The 27,463-nt window shown below is 45.2% G+C and overlaps 1 protein-coding gene across 6 annotated transcripts in view; it reads right to left on the bottom strand.

Moving 5' to 3' along the window:
- SHROOM3 (shroom family member 3) overlaps positions 1–27,463 on the bottom strand; it is a 173,427-nt gene that overhangs the window by 13,993 nt on the left and 131,971 nt on the right. For 5 of the 6 annotated variants that reach the window (XM_049105065.1, XM_049105062.1, XM_049105060.1 and 2 more), the window contains 6 exons: positions 26,953–27,084; positions 17,449–20,647; positions 10,794–10,867; positions 7,236–8,135; positions 5,598–6,089; positions 3,568–3,718 (listed from right to left, as the gene is read on the bottom strand). In XM_049105065.1, the coding sequence (XP_048961022.1) occupies positions 3,568–3,718; positions 5,598–6,089; positions 7,236–8,135; positions 10,794–10,867; positions 17,449–20,647; positions 26,953–27,011 (4,875 nt within the window). In that variant the 5' untranslated portion in view covers positions 27,012–27,084. The remainder of the gene's footprint in view (positions 1–3,567; positions 3,719–5,597; positions 6,090–7,235; positions 8,136–10,793; positions 10,868–17,448; positions 20,648–26,952; positions 27,085–27,463) is intronic. The other variant, XM_035709520.2, reaches the window with a different exon arrangement.

Raw genomic sequence — 27,463 nt, 5'->3', positions numbered from 1 at the left:
TTGTGATACTTGAGTCCCAAAAGAAGAAGAGATGAGTGCATAAAAAATATCTGAAGATATAATAGCTGAGAACTTCCTGAATTTGGTGAAAAACATAAGTTTACAGAATCAAGAAGTTCGTAAATGCCAAATAGGATAAACCCAAAAAATCAGGACCATGCAGATCATAATCAAACTAAAAATCAAAGATACAGAAAAATTTTTTGAAAGAAACCAGAGAAAAACAACACATTGCATATAGGAGAAACAATATTAAATGACCGTGCATTTCTCATCAGAAACCATGGGAGCAACAAGGTGGAATAATAATTTTAAAATTCTAAAAGAAAAGAACAGTCAGCCCAGCATCACATATCCAGTGAGAATCTCCTTCGGGAATGGCAGCAGAATAAAGACATACTTAGATGAAGAAAAACTAAGAGAAAGTGTCACCAGCAGATCTATTTGAAAAGAAATGCTGAAGGAAGTCTTTCAGGCTGAAAGGAAGAAAGACCACAGAGAAATCTGGAACTTGAGGAATGAAGAAGAGCAACAGAAATGGGCAGCTGAGAACCATTTGGGTTGCTAATGATCTCCTGGGGAAAGCCAGTTCTGAGGAACAACACCTTCTTTTTGCCATTAAGTCTCTAAGCCAAAGCCTTTTGGCCTTCAGAATAAACAATCATGGGATCTGCTGAAGCGGATATTTGCCTAATAGATACGGTGGGGTTAGGCAAATAATTTAAAGTTCTAATTATTAGACTGTCTTTAGTTATGTTCAGACAATGAAAGCATTTCATACTTTAATGCTTACATTTACTTGGAATATTATAATCCATCATCTACAGTGTATACATAAAAATATGTTAAAGTAGAATTCATTTCAGTCTAATTTCAATTTTTAAAAATATTAATAAATTTGGACTCAGTGAATTTCATGCCTAGAAATAGATCTTAGGCTATTAGTAACTTTAAATATTAGGCAATAGGGACGCCTGGGTGGCTCAGCGGTTGAGTGTCTGCCTTCGGCTCAGGGCATGATCCTGGAGTCCTGGGATCGAGTCCCACATCAGGCTCCCTGCATGGAGCCTACTTCTCCCTCTGCCTGTGTCTCTGCCTCTCTCTGTGTCTTTCATGAATAAATAAAATCTTTAAAAAATTAATTAATTAATTAATTAAATATTAGGCAATAAACTATTACTTTGTGAAAATTAGTGGAAGGCTATACTCTGCCTTGGAACAATCTTGACCAAGCATCATTTTTTAAAATCACCCTTAGAAAAACTTGTTTTATATTAGGAAGGGAACTGCATTTTCAACTCTATGCTGAAAATACTAATAGATGCCTTCCACAACATCGTTTAAAACTTACATGTTTTCTGTTTCCAAGTCAGATATGTAAATGCAGATGACACCAATGAAAATTCTGTCACATATGAATAAGCTTGTAGTTCATTAAAAACACCTTATAGGGTTCTCTACCACCATACAGTAAGATCTGAATTCTTTAGCCTTTCACACAAAGCCCCATGTAGCCTCCATTGCCTTCTGGCTCCTGTGGAGCCTCCCTGCCTCATCTTTTGGGATTTGTTTCCTTCCTGTGTGATCCTCTAAATTTGGTAGTTTCTAACTGTCTAACTGAGGCATAAGCCTTTTTGTTTGTTCTAACATTCCAAAATATCAAACTTCTGGCAGAGCCTTTCTTTAGTACACACATGTTCCCTATGTTTTTCCACGTCTTTTTCTGTGCCAATCCCTTTTTCTGGCATGTCTTGTCTTCTTCTCCCCTTGCCTGACTCCTTCTGACTCCTGATGACTTCAGTGTAAAATGTGGCAATACAGGTGTTAGAGCAGTTTTGTGGAAATAAAGATAATATGGCACTATGAAAAACACAGCTTGGGATTCCTGGGTGGCTCAGTGGTTTAGTGCCTGCCTTCAACCCAGGGCGTGATCCTGGAGACCCGAGATCAAGTCCCACATCAGGCTCCCTGCATGGAGCCTGCTTCTCCCTCTGCCTGTGTCTCTGCCTCTCTCTCTCTCTCTCTGTGTCTATTATGAATAAATAAATAAAATCTTTAAAAAAAAGAAAAACACAGCTTAACAAGAAGTGCCCAGTACATGGCATCTACTATTATTTCCTATGAGTATTAATCCTCTGTGCCTTTATATTCTTAATCTAAAAATACTTTTGCCACATAATCATCAGAGTGAGAGGCTGATGATAAAGTGATGGAAAAGTGTTTTTTGTTTTTTTTTTTAAGCACCAAGTAACCTGTCCCACTGCTACTGTAAAATAGGGTATTTGTACATGCAAACAACAACAAGACAAAAACCTGTAAAATATTCAGCGAAAGGGGTCATGACAACCTGGTACCTGTAATGGTGTTTATATAGCTCCCTCTTTGGGATAAATATAGACAGCGCGGGGCTGGTGTTTTTTTTCCTGACAGAGGACCCATTAATGGGGGCATTTGGCAGAACTGAAGTAAGGGGTATGCCAGAAGGTGTGCCATGAAGCAGGGGTTTACACAGGAAACTCTGCGCTGGGAGAGCGTGTTACTGCAGTGGCCGCATCAGTGAGTCAGCCATGTGCTTGGGAGTCCTGGCGCCAGAGGAGCCAGAACAATGGGTGGCAGAGGAACCCCCGTGATGGAGGTGCTTCTAAAATCCCTAAATCCTCCTGCCCCATGATGCCCTGCTCCCAGGGTCTAGATCCTGTGGTCTCAATCCACACAAAAACAAGAGAGTTTAGGACACACAGACTAAATGAAATAGAATCACGTAAGAGAGCTTCTCCTGGAATTGGTACCACTGAGAGCCACTTACATTCCAAGCTCAGCAAGAGACCAGCTTTAACAAAGAGTCCTTTTTCAGCAGGCAAGCCTGACTTGTATGAAGAGCTCAAAGCACAGTGGCAGGAGGCTCCTCTGGGGCTGTAGGAAAGTGGAATGGCAAGAACTTTCTCCCCTGCAGGCACAGCCTGGCTTAGATCTCCAGGGTATGTGGGAAAAGAGCGGCAGCATCACGGTCATTTTTTGAATACTTTCCATTTGAAATTTCTGTAGGAGTATCAAATGCTAACGGCTAAATTCCAACATGTGCTTCCAAACTCTTCACTGGAGTATTGCAGAGAGAGTGGGGGAACCTAAAGATTAATTACCTTTCCTCACAAGTATCGTTTGCCAATCAGTCTTTTCCCTTAAAGTTTCTACATTTTCCAGTTTCCATGATCCTTCTGACCATGAAACATGAAAGGAAAATGACACAGATCGTGGGCATTGGCTGGTTAGCTCTGAGAAGAATGTCAGGGTCTACGTTGGATTAAGAGGCAGGGCACTTGGGTTTTAGTCTCAGCTATGCGACTTTTAGGAAGTCACCTTTACTTTTGTCATCTGTAAAAATGAAAATGACAGGAAAGCTGTGAGAAATCACTAAGTGCCATGAAGTCAAGAGTCCACTGATGGTATGGGCAGGGCTGGTGATGTGACAGGCCCTTCTTCCTCTTCTGCCCTAAGGGGCAGGTAACCCTGCTAGGACCTTGGCTGTCTTGGGGGAGAGCAGAACACAGGCCCCAATTCTTCCTTTACCTTCTTTTCATTGACATCCACCTGCTCCTCTTCCTCATTCAGCTCTTCTGGCATATCTTTGATTTTGTTCAGAAGTTCAGCCTTGGGAGCAGACACATTGTAGTAGGCAGGGCAGTTGACCAACATGCCCATGGCTTCCTTGTCTTCACTCCTATACCATAAAGAACAAAAAAGTACATAGCACAGAAACTTCATCTCACCGCAGGCCTATCCATTTGGAAATGTGTAAAAAAATTCTATTCAGTCCCTTCCCAGAAATTAGGATGAATACATATTTACTAGTGAGTGATTATTATGCATAGGGCTCTTGATGCTGGGCAAACCTGGGCTGGAAAACATCAAAGGCAGTACTGGGAGGGAGACTGGGAGTCAGGCCTGTGGATCTGCCAGGTGACTCTGGGTGAGTCATTTCACCTCCCGCACGTTTTCCTTTTGTGATAAATATAAGAACAATAGTGACCCCCTATTGCACAGAAAGACCACGGGGGAGCTGTGACTTGATCAATGTGAAGTTATCTTGAAGGTGCTACACACACCTCAGATCGTGGGTTGTTTCCTACTCTTCCAGGTCACTATAATCTTCCTGATGCCTACTAGAATTGTTGCACCAACTCTTTTTCCTTCTCATGTAAGCATGATACCCCAGATAAACCTAAGAAATCTAGAACTTGCTGGTCAGTGAGGACAAGATGTGAAGTCTACTCCTCGGTTACACAACAGGGGTCTCGGGGCTGGAGAACAAACCTGGAACGGAGAAACCTGTTACCTAGAGTTCTCTGTCTTACTGTAACCAAGCTGTCTTCCACAGTACAGGGAAGATTCTACTAGCTGAATAAATGACTATGGAAGGGGGGTTAGGTTCTCTTGGAGAGTTGTTTCAATCTTGTGACTTTATTTAACACCTAGACCATCCATCACTTTACTGTGGAATAAGGAACCACAGAAAAAAGTGATTTTTACTAGTTTCCTGCTTGCTAGGACTATTCTTCTAAACAAATTTAATTCAGTCATTTGAAAAAATAGGGAAAGGTTTTCTTATATGCTCCCCCACGTCCCCCCCCCTCCCCGATATATTCATTGCATTACAAATTGGCTTCTCAGGCATTTAATTAACCCTCACAAAGGCTATTTGCTGAGTCTCATGTACAACAGGACAATGCTCCTTTCCACCAGAAGATGGTGCATGCCACCCTTTTGAAATTGTTCCAGAAGGTCTCCGCTGCAAAAGTTAGATGACTATTTCACTTCTAAATCGATAGAGAGAATGTAAGTTCTCAGGGATAATGCTAGGAAATGCTTTGCTAAGGATGTATGTGTAAGTTACTTTGGCCTTTCTACAGCAAGTGGTCAGAGAACAGAATGAATGGAAGCTCCTAAACTTGATGTACTACAACCATCCATGGTGAACTGATGACTGGTGCACTCAGAAACTCATTTTTGGGTCCTTTGCGGAATCTGGTAGATTGCCTTGCACATTTTAGGTACTCACTAAATGTCTGCTTAGCACATGACCCTGGATAAGTCACTTCACCTCAATCAGTCTCTGCCAAATCTGAAGAAGGAGGACCAGGTGACAGTTTAGGCCTCATATTAGGAAAGTCACCAACAACCTATCAAAGAGCCTGTAAGGATTCCATAACTCTTTCCTTTCTCCTTCTCCCCCTCCCCCAAATCAAAACATACTATTCTTGTTAGTAATTTAGTTAGAATCAGTTGGAAAATTCTAAAGGGCAAGCCCAAATTTAGAGGAAATGCTGTTTTTATTTAGTCTAGAAGCCACTAACCATAGAGTTCCAGTCCATCAATCTACATAGCTTTCATTGAAAATTAAAGAGAAAACAAAAACTGCTCTAAACCTTTCCCATAGTAGTCCTTTAAGGAAATCAAACATGTGAGAATATATTGCAATAACCCAGGAGAAATCAAAAGGAGGAAAAATAACAGACTGCTCACCCCTGTGGCTGGGGGCTGGGATGCAGCACACCACGGTAAACATGCACCATCAGGGTGTTACCAGGGCAGGGACTTACCTCTTGCCTTCGTATCCTGCACAGTTGATAGTTCTCTGCATGGCCTTTCTCTTTATGCTATTTTCCTTCAGCAAGTGAACATTTCGGGGAAACAAACCTTCCATCAGGTCCATAGTTGTCTTCATTCTGGAGTCTGGATCCAAGATGTCTGCCAGAGATTTGTCTTGGTGGACAATTTCCTTGGCCAGGGCCTCTGTTCTGATGTCTTCTGAGGTCTTCTGAGGGCCAGAACTAACATTCTTTTCTAAACCCTGAGTCCCACAGTCTGGGTCATGGATGGGAGGTGGCTGCCCTGGGCTTGGCTCCTGGCCAAGAGCCCCAGCAGGTTGGGGCAGAGCACCCATGGCGGAAGGTGGGCTGGTCTCGTTGGTCTCTGAATCTCTAACAGAAGTTTGGGATCTGGAAGCCGGTGTCTGACTACCAGCCAAATGGACTATACCAGGAATGGGCCTTTCCTTGGCAACTGTCACCTTGGCAACTTTGCTGGAGCTGCTAGGGATATTAAAAAAGAGAGTAAGAGGCATCAGCAAAAGGGTAGGAAGACTAAGGTAGGAGTTTTCCCCACTGGGGCTGTCGCTTCTCACATGAGGAATGGGGAGGGGGGGCCAGGTGGTCATGCTCTGAAGTTATCCCACCTCCCAAACTGCAGAGTCCTCAAGGACTTTCTCCTTGGCCCCACAGGTGGTCACAGGGAAGTTGTGTGAGTTTTTAAGGGGGATGGATCTAGTTGGAATTCAGTTTTGGTTAATGTTGCAGTGAGAGTCCAGAGCTTTCTGAAAGGTCCAGGCAAACACGGTGCTGATAGTACATCACCCTTGTGATGTTTAGAGGGAGTTACCAGAGGCACGGTGTGTTCTTCTGGGGTTCAGAGATCTCTTTTCCCAGGGAGTATGTGTTGGAAAGTGCTTCTTCCCCATTCTTTTGGCTTCCATAGGTTTTCCTAAACATTACTGACCTTTAGCTCTGTTCTTTATCCTTTGCAACGGACATTGGAAAGAAAGCTGACCAGAGCCTGTGCATAGTCCAGCCTCTTTTTCTGAGTGAGGCTGCCCCTAGGCTAATCTTCACCCCTTTTCCTCCCTCCATTCTCACACACACACACACACACACACACACACACACACCAGTGTGTACTTGGCACGGCCTGTGGCTACGCAGATAAACTTGGTAGGCTCAGCATCAGGAGGCTCATTTACACTCAGAGAGAAGCCGTATTTTCCAGTACCATCTCTATCAATAATAAAAGTGATACTCTTTCTTTTACGTCTTCCTCCTTTGTCTTCTTAACGGATTCAGAACTCAAGCAGGGAAGAGGGACCTTACTTTTTTGGACCCCCTGAACTTATCATGTCCACAGAAGTGAACTACGCCTTTCGGTCTTTGGTGTTCGTTTTCAATACTCTTGTCCCATTGCTCCCAATGCTAGTATTGGGAACTAGGGTAACAACCAGCCAAGGTAAACAAACTGTTCTGCCAGTTTCATGACTTAAGCTTGTATGGAAAATCTCCACATCAGGGCTCTCTCTACTGCAACCAATGGAGGATCTGGGGAGTCTGCAGTGTGAAAGTCTCTTACTAGAGGGGCTCCCTTTTTTTCCTCAGCAGGGGGCTTGCCCTTCACAGAGTCTGCCCACTTACCTGGTATGGGGCTCCTTGTAATCCTCACTGTCCAGCTCTGCCTCATACATAGCTTGGGGAGGAGGTGGAGGAAAGTCGTCAGAGCTATTCACTGGGGTGTCCTGACTCAGTGGAGGGGGTGGGGGTGGGGGCAGTTCCAATGTGAGACTAGAAGTGGCATTGGGGTACAAGTCCTTCACAAACACTTCATCATCATAGTCCTCCCGAGGTGGTAGGGAGGCTTGTAGGACTGACTCAGATATCCGGAGGGAGATCCTCCCTGGAGTGCTTGGGGTCCCAAGAGGCGTGTCTTCAAGAGTGCTGCTTGAGCTTGAATGAGCCTGCTGTGTTTTGTAGTGCTTCAGGTTTGCAAACTCAGGTGATGAGGAGCCCTCGGGGAGGCTGTCCTCTCTGACTGTGTGGGCCCGCTTGACCCAAGGCAGGGCAGGCCGCTGAGATAGCAAGACCCGCATCCTTGTTGCCTCTTCTATCCCATGCTCTGGGCTGTTGGGCTCATGGCTTCTTGGACTGGCAGGCTGGACCAGGCTGTGACCATTGCTTCTGTGGGTCCCTGCTGGGGTGTAGGATAGAAGAGGCTGTTGCCCTGTCTGGCTGTCCCTTCCAAGCAGCTGATCAGTTGCAGCCTGTGAGCTAGAGGGAACAGGGGAAGGCAGAGCTGAGCTGAGTGGGGTCAGGGGTACAGCCCTGGTGTCTGTGAGATGCCCTTGCATTCCTGGGGCCAGGAGCCTGGGGCAAGGCATTGTTTTGTTAACTTGCTGCTGAGGCTCTAGGGGTCCAGGACATTCACTGGGAACAGAGGTACCACCAACTGCTTTGCAGCCTGAACCACGCCAGTGAGGGCTAGGATGCTGTTTGAGCAACGGCATGTCTTCGTGGCCTCTTTCTGAACAACTGAGTGACCTGGGGCAGAATACAAACACCAGGGTTACAGCTCAGAAGAAAAGGCAAATACTGAACTCAACAATTCATTACACAGATGGGAAAAGCATTTGGGGAAAGGACCCCAGGGAAGCTGCACACTGTCCCTCAGGCTGCTCCTACAAAGAACCAAGTTTTTTAAAAATGCCAGACAGGCATAACTCCTACGGGAAAATGTCAAATGGTAGACCTAGGTCACAAGGCATTTCCTTTTGTTTGCTCTCTCTGGCTATTCCCAACCTTCCTGCACACATATCCCACCTAAGGCAGTTTTGCAGAGCAGGCTTCAGGATATAAAAGGAAACATACATTTCTTCAGCCCCTTTCAGGACTACTTTGGGAAAAAGAGTGCTGCCTCCTTCTCTCCCAGTGTGATCCCCATGGGAGAGGTCTGTTTGGAAAGCATCTGTGCAGGTTGCTGAATTTGAAGGTTTTATTTACAATTTTCCCTTAGTCTCGAGTGTTTTCATTTTTTAAAATGGAAAGTAAGAAGGAGGGGGAGAGCCTCACTCAAGGAGCTAATAAGCAATTATCTCTAGAGCGAGAGATCAATAATAATGAGCAAATAGGGTACATGGCGATTTAAACACCTGTCCTCCATCTAGGCACTGAGGAAAAAACCCAATGATTTCTAATACTTACATTATCACATTCTAAAGGAAAACAAAGAAAACAAATCTCCAGCACTGCCTGCTGCCACACATGAGTTAACGTGAAGATAAAGCCAATCTCCAGCAAACTAACCCTAATTTGAAAATTCCACACTTGGAGCTCCCTAACTGGTATGCAAGTGAATCTGCAGAGCAGATGGAACTTTTCATTTTACATATCTGAGTCCTGAGGGAGCTGTGGCTCAGTCCCCAGGCAGGGCCCCAGCACAGGCCTGCCACAAAACTGTCTAAGTGCCAGGCAAGGAGAATGCAGCATGTGGAAGGGAAAGACGGCAAAGAACCAAGTTAGCTCTTCTCATGCTATTTTTTCTGTATTATAAATGCAGATGGTTAAGGGGCCCATCTCTCTCAGATGCAACCTCGCCCTTCCCCTGAAATATCCTTTTCATTTAGAGGCATTTTCTTTACCAGGAACCTCTCAATATCTAAGATTGGCTATTCTGTATTTCTTGGTGGGTTCCCAAATGGGTGTACTGAAAACCCAAAGGCAGGAGATTCACCAGCTGCTTTCCTCCCATGTCCGATTCAGTTTGGTATCCTCAGTACCTGACAGAAAGTACCCCCACAGTAAATATCTGTTGGACAAGAAGTGTCTCTGCCCAATTGCTGTTTAGACTGGAGGATATGAACTATTTTTAAACTCCTCTAATAGGACATGGAATAACTGGAATCTGTTTTAATGCCTAACTTGGGTAACTTCGTTTTATTATATTTGTAACTTGAGGCTTTTTTTTAAAGGAGAGACATAAAAAAAAAAAAAATTCATCCTTTATTTAAAATAACACCCAAATAAACTTTGATATATTTTCAGGTTTTTGTTTAATCTTCTTAGTTTATAGGAACCATATTTAAATTGTGTGTTTTTGAAGGTAATATTTAAGATAAATCCTTAGTCTGGTTAAGAATGCTTCTCCATGGTGGTTGTATTTTTTCAAGAACAAAGGATAGGGTAAAAGATTTTTGTTTTTGTTTTTTTAAGAAAGAGAGTGGGAGTGGGAGGGGCGAGAGAGAGAATCTTAAGCAGGCTCCACACCCAGGGCAGACCCCGATGTGGGACTGACCTCATGACCCCAAGATCATGACCTGAGCCAAAATCAAGAGTCGGACACTTAACCAACTAAGCCACCTTCACATAGGCTGCTTTTAAGTGACAGTATTAGGCTAAGATATTGAGAAAGTGAATATAGTACAGAAAAAGAAACAATGATTGAATGAAATAGATGGAAAAAGAACTGGTTTCAAAAAGCATGGAAGATAGTAAGGAGGATTTAAATGCATTATCATTAGTAATGCCCTGTGATGCTGCATTAAAACTATATACAAGCATGTGCGGAGAAATTCTTTGGAAATTTCTATTTGAGCTGCGTGTGAAGATTTCAGAAATTTAAACTCTATCCCTTATATTTTTCTACTTAGAAGAAATTATTTTGATGGCAATTTTAAACTAACTTTCTTATTTTCTATCCCTAAGTGCTTAAAAACTATGATTTGGAGCTTTATTTTTTACTTCCTATGCTTCCAGTAAGTTTGTCTTGCTCTATGAAGCTGTTTATGAAATGCTCATTCTTCCCCTGGGGCTTTATTTTTTTTTCCCCCCTGGGGCTTTAATCACCAGAACTGATCCTTTGTGCACAGAATTGGAAGAGAGCCACACAAGCGAGGCCCCATGTGTGAGCCATAGGATATGCTAGAGAAGAGCATCTCTACTAACTATTCTGAGGTTCAACTTATTTGAAGTCAACTACTGCCTCAATAGTACACAATCAACCTGTTCTGCATAAGTATTCTTAGAGAAAGTCATAAATAAAAAAAATTTAAAGTTTCCTGTGGCCTAGACAAATTGAAAAGGCAGCACACAATATGATGAAACATCTTAATGTCACATTTTCCTTTCTTGTAAAGTGGAAGAAAAACATTTAACTCGGGGAGTATTCATAAGGCAGAGGGCATCATAAATATATGTACATACCCAGACCCAGGGCCAGCCAAATAACACGCATCCTTCACAAGATCAAAGCTGTTGTTTTCTCCCAAAACCATATCCTTGAAACAGAAGAAAGGCACAACGTTATTACCAAAAACAGGTATTTAAATTTACCAAGGGAGTGGAGATAGAAAGGAGAAGGAACATTTATTGGAGGCTTGCTACTTACTGTCAGGCACCAACATGCACGGTCATATATGATCCCACTTCATCCCAAAGCCCCAGGAAGTACTGTTAACCCCAGTGGATCAATGAGGAAACAGGCCCAAAGCAGTGAACCTTCCCAAGGTCACAAGTGGCAGGGCTAGGATTTGCACCTCCTTCTGTCTTGCCAGGTGCCTCTCTGCACCAGGGCATTTTCTAAGCAGAAATCTGATAAAAATTATTTCCAGGGTTCAAAATAACTGCTGTACTTGAAGTAAAATGATGGAAATTATTTTAAAAGACCAAACTTTTGAAACAGCAATACGGGAATATGGGAGATGACAAGAAAAGGATAGTTTATTGAATTTAGCAAAGATCTCAAATGTTCTTAGAGTAAAGATATGAATTTGGCTTGTAATCAAGTTGAAGTTTATTCTCTTCAGGAAAAAAAAAACATCTCGCCCACATGTAATATCAGTGACTCTGGTAACTTTTCAGGGGTAATCATTACCTGCTTCTGTTTTTAATAAGGGTATGGATTGGTTTCCTGACAGGGTGAGAGATGCGGTTTTGTTTTTTCTTTTCTTTCTTTCTTGTTTTTTTTTTTTTTTTTTGGTGAGTTTTTGATAGTATAAAATTTGGAACAGGTCCTGATGAAGACAATGATGTTGCTATTGATAATATAATTAATTTTCAATTATTTATAATGAGAGACAGGCAGAAAACAGAAATTAAATCCATATATGCTCCCTACACTTAGTTTTAGCAACTTTCACCATTTACTCTGTCCAAAGAGCTAATTGCTTCCCACCTGTTTTTTGGCCCAGTCAGTGGTAGAAGTACTAACAGACAATAAAAAGAAGAGCCAAAGGTTGTAATAGGCCTGAAGGAAAAATAAACATGTGAATATTGTTAATTGCAGCTATCCTTTTTTTTTTTTTTGCAGCTATCATTTAATTGCATTTACTGAGTGCCACTCTGCAAAATACCTTAAAATCTTCAAATTATGTGCCTGGAATTGTATCAGGCACCTAACAGTCCCTCTGTGATTTAATCCATAAAAATAAGGAGAAGGAAGGTAACTGCAGCTCAGAGAGGTTATTTTACCCACAGTTAAAGTGGAGGAGCTAGCGTTCAAACCATGATGTCTTCAAAGCCTAAGATCTTTCCTTGGAATCTTAACAAGTGAGCCTCAGAGGCTGGGCTGGATGCAATCAGACTTCAATGCTTTGAGAAAAAAGAGTTCCAAGTGTCTCCAATTTGCTCAAATATCACTCTAAGAAATGAGAATTCCTGCTCTCCATGAAACCTTATAGTCCTTCTAAAATCTTTCCCCATTCCACCCCCTTCTTGATAAGAATGTGCAATTAAGTGGAGCCTCTAGATCCCTTTGAGCTCCTTGCCCACTAACAAGTATATTTTCCCATTTTCTTGTTTTCTTTGAATTTCAGTATGAGAATGAGTTTAACTCCCGTAGTCACATCAGTTGGCCCCCAGAATCTCAAGCTTAAATAGATATTTAGGTGGGTGTGCACAAGATAAAGGAAGTTAGACTCACTTGAGAGAACTCCCTAAATCTGTCAATGACAACATCATTAGGACAGAAGACCAACCTAGTACAGTCCCAAGGAGATCAATTTCTATTGTATTCACTTGCTCTGATTTGGGCATATATTCATTGCCAAAGAAGACTTTATAATTCTTATCAGAAAATAAATATATTTTTGCATATAGAAATATATAGAAAATATACTTAGAATATATTATATATATATACACACATACATACAATCTATATGTAATATAGAAAATAAAGTACTTATGGTATAGAGCTATTCCAGTAGACACTTGGGTAAATGTCTATTTGTGTTTGTTGGTTACCTGACTTCTGATGACTGACTTAAAAATACCCCTGTTCTTAGTCTTTATTAGGCATACCAAACTTAAAACTATCAACCTAAAGTCTCTTCAGTCCCGATCCTCATTCTTGCTTAGGGTTCTAAGTTAGATATTCAACTATCTCTATAGACAATAAAATATAAACACGACAGTATTCATCTACTTTGGAATAGCAGTTTCAAGTGTCTGCTAAAATGAATTAGAAATTCATTTGAGAAATCTTAAAATTTTATTTTAAATGTGAATAGCAGTAATCAGTAAATATTCAAATGAAATCAGTTCATCGGCTTAAAGTTTTCAGATAGATATTTAACTCTTGCCTCCTCCCTCCCCCAGTCTTTTTTATTTAAGGAGGGAGTCTGGTATAGTGCCTCGCAGAATCTGAAGTCAGATAGCATGGGGTCAAAACCTCGCTCCCACTACCTTGGGCAGATTTCTCATCCTTTCCGTGCCTCAGATCCCTCATCCATAATACAGAGATGACAACAGTGTCTACTTCCTTGCATATAGGTAAAGATTACTTTTATGCTTATAAAACATGTAGAACAATGACTGCTATATAGTAAACATTTATTATTATTAGCTATTTATAACTTCACATTCCACGGCAAGGTGTTTCGTTATGCACAAGCTTGAGGGGGTGCTTCCTAAGGGGTGCTAAAACAATTTACAAGCTGCATTCTACAGAATCAAGCCTACATCCAACACTGGGATGCACTAAGCAATTTCCTCAGCAATTAAATGATGTTCGCCACACCATCATATGGTGAACATCTTATATATCAGGAACCAAGGTCTCTGAAAATACAGTGAGAACCAGAGAAGCCTCAGCATCTGGAAAAACAACTCCCAGCCAGGAATCTTATTTTTCCATAGGTTTCTTTTTAAAGCATTTGCTGAATTCTGAATCAATGCAATGAATAGGTGTAAATTTCCATCTCCAAAGCAGAAATATTTGGATGTTTTCTGGCAGCTTTGCAGGGCCCATCCATTTTAAACATTTTTTTAAATTTTTATTTATTTATGATAGTCACAGAGAGAGAGAGAGAGAGAGAGAGGCAGAGACACAGGCAGAGGGAGAAGCAGGCTCCATGCACCGGGAGCCCGATGTGGGATTCGATCCCGGGTCTCCAGGATCGTGCCCTAGGCCAAAGGCAGGCGCCAAACCGCTGCGCCACCTAGGGATCTATTTTAAAAAGCTTAATTAAGTTTTCCAAAGTTGCATAAAGAGTAGGAAATAGGCAAGAATTTGATGTGTCCTTCAGCTCCATCACTAATATCCATTTGATCTGCAATTACACTTTTCAAATGAAGAAGAATTAAAGGAGAAGCAATGAGAGGACCAGCGCTGGCTGACAGGCCCTGGCCTGCTGAGTATCTGAGAAGGTCTCAGGCTAGGTGTGGTGGCAGCCATCTGCAATTATTTAGGTGCAAGAATGACCAATTTTTATAAACAGAGGAATTGATTTCCATGCTGACCTTTTTTGGAGGCAGAAATTGTCCTCACTAATGGACTTCTGAAAAAGAACGGAATCTTTATGTAAAGCATATATATTCCTACTCTATTAGCATCTGGCTGGCAGGAGCAAGTAGCATTTGTTCAGGATGCCATGGGATGAGCCGGCACCAGAAATATTTTGGGTTTAACTTATTAGGCAGACACTTTCTACACAGCTACTTAATTTCTCAGAGTTCTCTAAAGCTGTAATGAGACAAATTCTTATTCAATACCTTCATTAAAGCTTAATAATAATGGTAAAGTCTCTGGAAGTCATGCATATAAAAAAACAACATAATATTCAGAAATAACCACAGTAATTGTGTGGAGCCTAGTTTGATTGATTGATTGATCGATTTTTAACTAGTTCTATAAATAGGGTAGAAGGTGGCTGAATAAAGAAGATGCAAGGAGCAGACCTTGCCATGGACCAGGTTTCAGGGTAGGCAAGGTCTGGTTGCTGGGTGGGAGAATGGGAGAAGGAACCTCAAGACACAATTACAATTTGGGGGCTGATAATTTGTCTTCAGAATTTGTAGGAGCAAAATAGCACAGATAAAATGAAAGTTTTTAAAAAGATTTTACTTATTTGAGAAAGAGAGAGAGGGAGCTCAAGCAGGGTGAGGGACAGAGGGAGAGGAAGAAGGAGACTCCTCACTGAGCAGAGAGCCAGACATGGGGCCCAATTCTAGGACCCCGGGATTATGACCTGAACCAAAGGCAGACACTTAACAGACCGAGCCACCCCGGCACCCCTAAAAAAGTTTTTCGAATAACATATTTAGCTGGGATTTGGAGGAATTTCATAATTTCTCTATACCACCTATGTTTTAGCTTTATTTCCCAGTTTACCAGACTTGAGAAATATTTGAGGAAAAAGCAAAAGAGCATTCATAGCCATCTAACCAATTCCCCAAGGGAGAATAATGAAATACAGTTAAGAAATCAGAGGATTTAGTTTTCACTAAAATTTCTGTTTTCTTTAGAACATGGGAAGAAAAAAATGAGAAAATGTTTGGATTGTTATGTTACTGAAGTCCATCAAACTAGCTGAAATTGTATGTCACATACACGGATTTTAAGTGTTTTAGTGGTAGGATAAGGAGTAGAAATTAGCTCTGCCTTCATTCTGAGGGGAGGAGAAACATTAATGAAAGCTTATGAAAGATTGCCTCTATACAATTTTTTGTGCATTTATGCTGAGGAGAAAATATTTCCAGGTATCTTGGAACAGAATCTATCTAGATAGGTACAGTATTTGGTTCCAGAAGCAGTGCAGCGAAGAAACCTCACAGGGAGTAACGTCCGAATCTTTCTTTCTTTGAAGCTGTTTCTACCAACTAATGCCTCCCACACACAACCCCCAATCCTCTGTCAACATCCTGCCCATGCTTCACAGCCTGGTTCAAATTCTATCTCCTTCAAGAGAAGCCCTTAGATCCTCCCAGTTAACCACTCTTCCCTCCAAAGCATATTATTGGACTAGCTGCTATGACTAGCAAAGCATTTGCGAAAGAGAAAGATTGCTCAAGCAGGGGGAGGACAGAGGGAGAGGAAGAAGCAGACTCTAGTCTAGCATTTGCTAGTCAGATTCGCTATTTATATATAGAAGTTCCTATTCCTTGCTCAGTTGTGAACCCCAGAAAGGCATGAACCTTATTTCCTTCTGTGTTTCCTTCAACCTTGTGGTATAGAGCTTCTCACATGACGCGTGCTCTACAAATTCTTGTTAAATGACCGACTTCTCTGCTGGGGGAAAGAGACTGTGAGAAGAGACAACGGAGGAGTGTTCTCCCTTGTGCTAACGTAGATGTGAATTCCTAATATCTGATCTTAGGTAGGGAGGGAACCATGAGGTAGGCCTTTGATCTGCAGTGCACCCACAGCAAGCAGTGGCTATGAATCGGTTAGGGAAATTGGTAGACTCCTGGGAGTTAGTACTCAGGTTCTACAGCTAGCTCTGCTGAAATTTCCAGTGGAAAGCGCTTCATAATCTTGGAATAGTTGGAAATCTTTTTTAGAAAATCCTTCTCTGTGAGAATTTGAAATGTCTGTGATTCTCCTATCTCACCAAGATGGTGCACTCAAGAATTCAGATGGGAGGGATCCCTGGGTGGCGCAGCGGTTTGGCGCCTGCCTTTGGCCCAGGGCGTGATCCTGGAGACCCGGGATCGAATCCCACATCGGGCATCCCGGTGCATGGAGCCTGCTTATCCCTCTGCCTATGTCTCTGCCTCTCTCTCTCTCTATCATAAATAAGTGAAAATTGAAAAAAAAGACTAAAAAAAAAAAAAAAAAAAAAAAAAGAATTCAGATGGGAGTCAAGGAGTCTTAGGTTTGATGAGGGTAATATACTCCACAGGAGGATTGTGAGAATCAATGAAATAACAAATGTAAAGCATACTCAGCCGAGGGCCAGGAGTTCAATAACCAACAACTATTAAAGTCAGTAATTCTTCATGTTCTGTCAATGCAAAAGTCGGAAACAGAGGGTGCAAAGCTAAAATCTTTAAAATATATTCCATGAATATAAAACAAACCAGCGGAAAAGATAATCCCCAACTTTTCCCAACCATGCATTCTTGCGCTGAGAGCTGGGTAGCTTTCTAAAATCAAGTGTACACACACACACACACACACACACACACACACACACACGACCACGTGTATATATCTCTCTCTATAAGACACATAGATCTATACAAAGTATCTCTACAGCTCTATGTATCTACATATGTCTGTCTCTAGAAGAGCATCAGGGACCCAGAAAGAAATCACCCCATGGGGGATCCCTGGGTGGCGCAGCGGTTTGGCGCCTGCCTTTGGCCCAGGGCGTGATCCTGGAGACCCAGGATCGAATCCCACGTCGGGCTCCCGGTGCATGGAGCCTGCTTCTCCCTCTGCCTGTGTCTCTGCCTCTCTCTCTCTCTCTGTGACTATCATAAATTTAAAAAAATTAAAAAAAATTTAAAAAAAGAAAGAAATCACCCCATGAAAACAAATGTGAAAGGAAAAAGTGGGGAGAAGGGGGGGGTAGGGGAGCCGCAGTAAAGCTCAGGGCCGAAGGGCCCCATCCCAGGCCCCTCCGGTTACACATACCTGGTGCTTCTTGTCTGCGGTGGGAGAGGACCGTGATCTCACATGGACGGGGGCCACCAGGGCGTCGGAGCGCTCCAGCAGGTCCTCCGCGGACATGGACTTCCCGGTCCTCCTGGCTGCGGCCCCCCACGCGCAGGGCTCCCCAGGGGTCCCGTGCACCGTCTGGGTGCACTTTGGTCCGTAGTTAGCGCCTCCGAGCAGCTCCCTCGGGGCTGGGGCCCCCCGTTGCCGTTCCCCTTGGAGGCGGTCTCTGGGCGCGCGCGGGGGCTCCCCTGCCCCCCCTGCGGCTGCGGCTGCGGCTGCGGCTGCGGCTGCGGCTGCGGCTGCGGCTGCGGCTGCGGCCGGGGGTAGGACGGCCTCCCCGCGGGGCTGCCCACAGCGTTCCCGCAGCGCGCACAGGCCGGGGCCGTCGGGGGCCGCGGCGCCGGGCCTCAGGGGGCTGCTCTGGGCGCGCTCCCGCAGCAGCGCGGGGTCCCCGGGGCCGGGGCCTGCGGCGGGGCCAGGCCGCCGGCCGGTCTTGCGCTGCACGTAGTCGGCGAGCGCGCTCTGCTGGAACCGCCGGAGCTCCGGGCGCGACAGGCCGAGCGCGCAGCAGGCCTTGCCCGGGCGCTCGGGGACGCGGCGCCGGCCCGCCACGGGGCTCTCGCTCTCGGGGGCGCACAGCCCGTTCCTCGGCGGGCTCCGGGGCGCGCGCTCCGCCCCCTCCGAGACCCCCACCTCGTTCATCTTCCCGGGCTCCGAGTAGGAGCGCTGCTTGTGCTCCGAGGCCAGGCGCCGGCGCGGCCCCCTCCGGGGGGCCGGGGGTGCGGGGCGGGCGGCGGGGGTCACGCTGTGCCGCTCGCGGGGGGCGTGCGGGGAGGCGGAGGCCGCGGGCTCCGGGCTCCACAGCCCCACGTGGGCAGAGGCGGGCCGCGGGCGCCAGGCTCGCGAGGCCGCGGGCGTCCCCAGCTCGAGGTCCCGGCGCCGGAAGGAGGTGGCCCCCAGCACGCGGGGCTGCGCATCCTTGATGCTGTCCCGGTAGGCGCGGCTGAACGGGGCGTCCAGCGCGGGGGGCTCGGGCGAGCCGGGCCTGTCCCCGCCGGAGAGCTGGAGGGTGCTCTGGCTGCGGGGCAGCGGCGTGTCCCGCCCCGGGGGCTCCCCGCCCCGCAGCCGGGGCCCGCGGCCGACACCGGGCCCGCCCCTCCGCCGCTGGCCGTCCGGCTGCCAGAAGGCCTCTTCCAGCTTTGGCTCACGCGTGACGCGCCGCTCCGCACTGCCCAGGAGTCCGGTGGATTCAGGAACAGGGGCGTCGGCTTTTGTGTCCCCAGAGTCATCCCCCAGAGTATTCGAGGTCGGAAGCGTCCCGCTGGGCCTGTGGTTCTGGCCGTAACCAGAGCCGCTCAGGCTCCGGGCTCTCTGGCGTCCTTGCCCTTGCGCTCGCTGCTCGATCTCCGAAACCTTCTGCAGCACCGAGCAGTGCGGCTTCCCGGGCTGAAGGCCTTGCAGAGCCGAGGCGCTGCTGGAGCTGAGCCACCTCCTGCCCAGACTGGATACCTGTTGGTGGGGTGAGGAGGGAGGGTCCCTGTACCTTGAGTCTGAACTGGGGAAAGAGGCCAAGGCACTGGGTCTTGCCTCAGGCCTTGGATAGGAAACTGGCCTGTCCAGATGCCTCCTGCAATCAGGAAGAGCTCTCCTTCCAGAGTCTTCCACCTTGCTGTTGATTACAGAGGTAGACCGGCCATCCAGGTAGCCCTCCTGGGCTCCCCCTCCTAGCTCCAAGCTGCTTTGCCTTCTTAGGCTCTCAGGGATATTTTGGAGGGAGGAAAAGGCTGACTTGGTCCTGCCACAGTTGCTCGGCAGGCTCTGGCCTAGGCCTTCTCTCTCTAGCCTCTGCTGCAGGTTGGCGTTGTGGTCTTCATGTAAATCACCGTCCCAAAGCTCGGAGGTCCCCGAAGATCTTTTGTCTTCGCCCACTTGCCAGGCCTGAGGGCATTTGAGGCTGTGGTAATGAGAATATGGCTTGTTGCTGTGGGTGCTCTTTCTCTCACTGGGATGTGGGCTGTTGCCTTGGAGAGGTGTGAGCTGTCTCTCCAGGGAGGTATCCTCCTCATTTTCAGGTACTGAAGGGAAATGGACTTTGTAGGGGACACATTTGGCTGAACTTCCAGGTTTCCTCTCCACCGGGGACACTGAATCGTGTTCTAGAGGCGCGGAGAAGGCAAACCCAGGCCTGGTAGATCCATCGTGGTTCCCATTCTCGTCAAAGGTAGCAGTCTCATCACAAGCTCCATGAGGAGTTGTATACCCGGTCTCCTTGGCCAGTGCTGGGTAGAGCGTGCCATTACCACTCACAAAAGGCTGGGGCACCTGGGCAAAGTGTGGCTCCAGAGAAGGTACCGGGTAGATGCCGGTCGGCAGCAGAGGTTGGCCAGGCTGGGCCTTCTGGGTGTAATTATACTTGGGCTTCGCTGGGGGGCTGTTCTCCGGACTCCTCTCTAGCACAGGATGCAGCTGTTCCTCTAGGAGGGGAGATCTCAGGGCGCCGGCAGAGTTTGCCTGAGGCCGGCAGAAGCGCTTCTGATCAAGGCTGGACCAAGAGCTGGGCCGTTCTCGCTGCCGAAAGGCTGCAAAACTGTCGCTTCGAGCTGGGGGCAGGGGCACACCCACTTTAGGAGGCAGGTTGGGAGTGGCAGTGTCCAAGGAACTGGGGCACTGCTGGCTCCAGGATGGAGGTGGCACTCCCTTGCCCCGAGGAACATTATGCCATTTATCATAGCCCTGAGCATCTGCTGAGGCTCGGGCTTCCCTACCTTGGAGAAGCAGGGCTGAAGAGTTCACCTCATACTCTGCTGAGACTCCCCTGCGGGGATCATAGACTGTCTTGACATAGCGAATATCTGCCTGCTTCATCCCTTCTAGGAGGCCACCCCGAGCAGAAGTGGTGTCCATGGAGGCTGAACGCTCCCGGCTAGAGATGCCAGGGGGTGGATACTCTAGGATGCTAGAACTGGTGGAGAAAGAGCTGTACGCTGAATCTCTCTTGTTGTGGAGGTGGCTCAGCTGGTCAATGCTGCTGGTGGACTTGGCAGGGGAAAGAAGATGGCAGGGTGGGTATCCCCCACTGGGCTCCAGGCTCTCCATGCTCCCCTGGGAGCTGCAGTGGTCAGGGCTCTGCCTCAGATAAGCATGATCAAAGTTGGAGAGGTCACTGGTAGAAGAGCTAGAAGAAAGGGAGACAAAGAAGTCAGCATCACTGAGCCGTTACCATTTGGTAGTTTATAGGCACAGGACCTGGCTTATAAATGTTCTCTTGTGTAAGATGTTTGGTTTTTGGAAGGGCGGGTGAAAGGGCCATATTTGGGCCTCACTCGGCCTCCTTGTGTTTTGTCACTAGGAGTAATTGCCCAACACTGTAACCTATGGGCCTCTAATTAATCACCCAGGCTTGCAAGGGGAGGAACGGGGAGCACAAAGGAAGCCGTGTGGCCTTTGGGTACAGGCAACAAACACATTAATGTGATTTGCTACATGCTGCAAATGACATTCTACGTGTGCCAAGAAATGAGAGGTGGGAGACGAGGAGTGAGAGAGACTGCAGTTTTGTGTCTCTTGGGGCTCTTTGTGAGAAGCGGAAGAACTAAGTAAGAGACCAGGCATGTGAACCGGGTAAGGGAGAACTTTCTGTGCACGTGTATATGTTTTTAGTTAATATCTTTCCTTTTTATGGAATTGAAGGTCTATTCCCTGGCAATCTTCCTGGAATCTCAACTACTAGAGACAATTTGTTTGTAGTGAGAAAGCTAAACACAAAGCTGAGTGAGAGAAATTCAGAGACGGGAGTCAGAGAAAGGCGAGGGAAACCTTATAAGAAGTCTTAATTATAGGAGTCCATCATCTGTGATGACCTCCCAAGGCCCGAGCAAAACCTCCTTCATACACTTAGAAAGGTAAGACCTCCTCCTTTACACAATCCTCCAGGTGATTTTCAGAGCCTACCAGGGGGGCGGGGAGTGACTTTCAATCCTGGCATGGCATACCCCAGAGAGTTGCCTCAAAACAAAATTACTTATAATTAGTTTAGTTACAAACGCAAGATATACTTCTCCCAGCATGTTGGGGGAGGGGGATGAGGGCATATAGGAAGGAATAAGTGGTTCAAAAATCAAACAATCTCAAAACTGTCCAAATGTTTATAACTCACCATTCTCTACAGAAGGGTAAACACTAAAACTTTTTTGATAAGCTTTAATACTTTCAAATGAATAGGCATCGCAGCACTATTAAAATTCATGGGGCTATTATATTTCTAGATCTCATTTAAGTAAATACAGTGTCTTATTGGCAAAGTATACGATAATGCTTTGTGGCTGACCTAAATCCAGGGTCTATGGCAAGAGACTGGAAAGACCATATTTGACTCAAAACTGGCACTGGATTGCAAGGAAGACTACATTTTCAGCAACTTGCCTCCAGAATATAGTTCTTTTAGAGAAAGTCAATTTACTGAGTGGAGCCTCCTACTTGGGGAGGGACAGGGAGAAAGGAACAGCTCTTGGGCCAGCCAGATTAGAGCTGCCAGTCCTGGCACTCAATGGTATGGCATATGTCACTGCCAGACTTCACCCCCTCCCCCCTTCCTTCCTAGTTCCCCTTCAGATGAAGAGATTGTGTTAAAAATGTACATGATGGCTCAGTTGAGGATAATCTCATATGACCCACTTACGCTTCCCTTTATCTCCTCTAACAAAAGATTCAGAGCTAATACTTGGAGTGGAAATGGAAGCCATATATCCCATATTGGCTGTTTTGCTCACCGATTCCATGTAGGTGGTAATCAAGACTTAATCCCTGTCTGAACTGCTGAGGGTTTTAGTAATCTTTCACCAAAACGATAAGTCAGATCTACTTAGGAACCACAGAAAGTCAAAATGGATAAATGGAATCTGTCACTACTGAGTGGGAAGAAGTATCATCGTTAACATATCTCAAGATGTAGATGATGTCTAGAAATGCAAAATCACTGGTATAAATATCTTTAGGCAGAGAAAATGTACAATAGGTTCCCTCCTGTGACATGCATGCTCTTTGCTACTCAGGGAGGGCTCTGTCCCTCCAGAATCCCCATTCCCAAGCAGAGTGGAGAATGTGACCAAGTGGCATGCTATGTATGCCAGTGAACACGCAGACATCACCCTCTACAAGGTTCTTCCACCACTTTCTGGAAGTAGTCATTTTGATTATCTTTGCCATTCCTGCTTCCAAGATTGCACTTTTAATGGTGGGTAAGAACCAAGGATGAGGTCTTCATTCCCCCACAACAGTTCCAACCCCCACAGAGATAGCCTTACTGTCAAGACAAGTGTGCAGGGGCAGCTGAGTGGCTCAGTGGTTGAGCGTCTGTCTTCAGCTCAGGTGGTGATCCTGGGATCCTGGGATCAAGTCCTGCATCAGGCTTCCCATAGGGAGCCTGCTTCTCCCTCTGCCTATGTCTCTGCCTCTGTGTTTCTCATGGATAAAAAAATAAAATCTTAAACAAACAAACAAACAAAGGTAAGTGTGTCAAGCTTCTTATTGTGGTCTGGCTAGTTCCCAACCTCATTTTCTATTGGTCTCCTCTTGCTCACTACACTCCAAGGTGATGGCTTCCTTCTTGGAATTCAGACCCATGAAAGAGATTCCAGTGTCTCAGGGGCTTTGAACCCACTCACCGTTCCCACCACACGGTCTGCCCTTCACCTGGCTCACTTCTCTTTATTCAAGTCTCTGCTTGAGAGAAGACTTCCTAGAATGCGAGAGCATCTCTTCCGTCCTTACTCCCTGATCCTCTGTTTACTTCCTTCACAGGACTTACCACTACTTGACACTATCTTATACCCCTTTCATTATATGAAAGAGACTTCAATTGTGTCTGTAATACTTAAGATCTGAAGCAAATATGACAAAAATGTTACTTCTATGGTAGATCCATGTATTCTTATAATATTACTTATTTTTATAATTACTCTTGATTTTACGTGTTTAAACATATTTTTTAGATACTTAAAACACAGAAAAGAGCACAAAACCAGTGTATGAAAATGGTTTTTTTTCTTTTTTAAAAAGATTGTATGTATATATTTGACAGAGCCAGAGAGCACAAGTAGGGGGAATGGCAGAGGAAGAGGGAGAAGCAGACTCCCCGCTCAGCAGGGAACCTGATAATTCCTTAGATGATCAAATGTTTAGAAAATGCTGGGCTAAATAAATTAACTCTATTTGCTATAAGACTTCTGAGTCTTTCATAAACTATTGTTCATGTGATGTTCTAAAAGGAAAATATACTAAATAGTGTTTTCTAAATTAATTTGGTTCTGGGAACTTTTTTCCAAGGAGCATCTAATGGATTATTATCCATGGAACAGACCTTGGTAAACAAATATTATAGGGCGGGGGCTTCTTATGTCTTGTTCAGCATTATACCCCCAGGAACTAGAAATCATCTGAGATGTAGTACTCGTTCTTTAGCATTTTGATACTGTTATTTCAGCCTCCTCTGCCTCCTCTGAGGGGGCTGGATTACATGACTTTCCTAGATCTCTTCTGAAATACTTTATTTTTTTTTAAAGATTTTATTTATTTATTCATGAGAGACACAGAGAGAGAGAGAGGTGAAGAGACACAGGCAGAGGGAGAAGCAGGCTCCATGCAGGGAGCCCGATGTGGGACTCGATCCTGGGTCTCCAGGATCAGGCCCTGGGCCGAAGGCAGGTGCTAAACTGCTGTGCCACCCGGGCTGCCCCTGAAATACTTTATACTGAGGACCGTTTTGTAAGAGTTCTGTAGGACAGCATAAAGACCGGGAGCCAGGCCTGACAGGAGCCAGCTAAAATATAGGTTCAGTGAAAGTCTTATCTAAACCAGCTTGCAGGGAGTTAAAATCACTTGTCCTGTGCTTCCCGCTTCCTCAAGCTCCCTGATTCTCGTGCTTCTTAATGAGAAACAGATCCAAAAACTTAGGACAGAGATTGGGTTTCTAGAACTAAAGGAAGGCTGTCAGAGGGATGCCAATCACCTGGTTTGGCATATCAGACCACTAGATGCCACTGTGCTCCTCAGAAATGTGCCTGGAGCGCTTCTCCACTGACAGCTGCCTACGTCAGGCCCTCTGAGCAGCACAGAGTTGGGGTGAAGTCATCTGCCAGAGCTACAAGCCTGCAGTGTGGACCGAACAGACCACAGGGTGACCTGTGCCAGGGAAGAAAATACTCAGGTCTGTAGCCCTGCAGGTAATGTGAGCTTGCTTTTCTCCTTGTACTCCCTACAGCCCTTGGTGCAGACGGTCAGGGGGATCTGTCCTGAAGCTTGCATTAGAAGGCACTGGGATGGATCACCTGCCTCAGCCCCTCTGGAGGTTGGGAGAGGATGGAGAAATTGGGAGGTGCAGAAACACAGCCTTCAGAGTACTGCACTTCTGATGCCAGCTCCAATTGTCCTCCAGTAGTGAACTCTCTTGGAAGTCACCAAGTTCCTGGGTGCAGCTCTTCTGAGCACTGATTGCAGTAGTCTTAACTTCTGCCCATGCTTTTTAGGTTACAGCAAGACCAGATTTAGGGACTCCTGTGGTTAGGTGTTGGGAGGCTCCATGGAGCCGCACTGTTTAGGAGCACTCTACTAATACACCATTGCATTGTATGTGCGTGCTGGCTGGTGCCCGTTAACCTTGAAACTGATTATCAGGTTTCACTGTGCCTCTGATAAGTCTTCAGCCTAATGATTGTAACTGTCATAATTATTGAGTGCCTATTATATTCCAGGGAACTGCACTAAACGTTTTACATGTTTTACTTAGTCTTCGCTATGGTCCAATGGGATACATATTATTAATTTCACTTTACAGACAAGAAAAACAAGATCAAAGAGGTTAAACGTTTTGCTTAAGCTCATCTAGTAGGTGGTGAAGCTGGGATTTAAACCTAGGTTTGATTTAAAAGCCCAAGTACTTTCCAACAAGTTTCTTTTCTTCTCTACATCTAACCTTCCAAAGGCCCAGAGAGTAAAAGTGCTGGGCCTGGTGCAGGTGGCGCCCTGCTGAGAGGCAAGAATAAATTCAGGATTATTAGAAGGGACACAGGCAAGGGAGAGAGTGTCTATAACAAAGAGGGTCACCAGAGATTCTTTTCTGTGGCCTGAAGCCTATTTTGATGTGCTGAGAACCATGGCCATCAGTGAGAAGTCTAGGAATTGGCCCTTGATTTGAGCAGACATGAGTGTTAAGGATTCTGAGTCCTGGCCTTGCCAAATGTGGAGCCACCATCTGTTAAGTAATCCTTCCGGAAGTCATACCCCTCTCCCATTTGACCCAACAGCACTTGCATCACATTTGCATGTAGGACCCATATTCCCTTGACCTTCCCTTCCCTGCCATTACCCTTATGTAGGCACTTTCAAAAACTCTGAAGCTACAGAGTAACTCCCTGGCACCAGAAGATGAATCGTAATTTGCATGGATTCTGAATTTGTAGTAAATATAGGAGATTCCTGAATGAGTATTTTCGTATGTGTGGTGGTCAAATTTGGCTTCCTTCTCCCCAGTCCCCCTCAACTGTGTCAGGTCTGATTACTACAGTAAATCCCTTCTCCCATGACACTGGTGGGGGCCCTGCCTGAATGAACGCTGACTGATACGACGACTAGAAAAGCAGAGGAAGTATAACTAGTAATTAGTTATATGCAATGGCTGTGACCCCCGGCTTGAGTTGGAGTCTGGACTTAGGTCCTGATCAGTTGTTTGACCTTGGACAAATTATCTCTTCAACCTTCAATTTCCTGTTCTGTAAATGAGATTAAGAATATGTGTCTGTTGGGGATCCCTGGGTGGCTCAGTAGTTTAGTGCCTGCCTTTGGCCCAGGGCGTGGTCCTGGAGCCCCGCATTGTGCTTCTTTCAAGGAGCCTGCTTCTCCCTCTGCCTGTGTCTCTACCTCTCTCTGTGTCTCTCATGAATAAATAAATTCTTAAAAAAAAAAAAAAAAAGAATATGTGTCTGTTTTACAGGCAGAGATGAAGGTGTGGAGTATCACATGAGAGCATGTGCACACTGAGCAGCCCTAAGTGTATTAATTGTTTGGGTTGGAGCTAAGTTGGATAACTGGCCTTAACAGAAGGATAAAAACAAGTGGGCAGTTCAAATACAGGAGTAAAATCATTCAGTAAAAAGCAGATACATATTTGGCTAAGAAGGACATTAAGCACTGAGGGAAAAAGTTTGTCAGTTTTTCTAATAGTGTTACAATGTGTAATTGAGAAATGTCTGAGAATGGACAGATCCTGCAATTACAGATGGTCTCCCTCTGTGCCAGTCTGTGCCAGCCCAGGATATGAAGGTAACTCGTATATATTTGGTGTTTCAAGAGGAAGGTGATGAGTAGAGAGGTTTAATACTCGGGGTGAGTGTAAGAAAACATTTTTAAAACAGAAGAAAATGTTCCTTTCCGGAAACAAGACCTCCAAAAAAAGAAAAGCCCTGAGTCTCAGCTGGGGTCACTTACCTAGAATGGTATCTCTGGGGCCAAGGACTGCCAATCGTGCCCGGAGTTATTTGCATCATGCTGACATCTGGTTGGTTTTCCTCAAATTTGGTTAAATGCCAAGAGTGAAGTCGGCCTGCAGGGTCACTGCGCCTGGGGAGATACAGGAGAGGGACCTCTCAACATTAGGAGCATTCTCAGCTGAATTTCTTCACTGATGTGATTTATAGATTTAAAAGCAGAGACTGCTGTATCCTTAGAGGTCAAAAATAATAAATAATGGAAAGTAGCTTACCACTTATTTCTCTTACTAACCATTGCTGTTCTCTGCTTTATTAATATTTTTATTTTCATTTTGATATAATTTCAGACTTACATAAAAATGCAAACTGGTACAGTCACTATGGAAAATAGAGGTTTCTTTTAAAAATTAAAAATAGAACTACCATATGATCCAGCAACCCCACTTCTGGTGTATATCCAAAGAAACTGAAATCAGTATCTCATAGGTATATCTGCACTCCCACATTTA

Source organism: Canis lupus, chromosome 32 (genome assembly GCF_003254725.2).
Source record: "Canis lupus dingo isolate Sandy chromosome 32, ASM325472v2, whole genome shotgun sequence".
Lineage (NCBI taxonomy): Eukaryota > Metazoa > Chordata > Mammalia > Carnivora > Canidae > Canis > Canis lupus.
The sequence above is the reverse complement of the archived record's forward strand: the minus strand, read 5'-3'. Positions and strand labels throughout refer to the sequence as shown.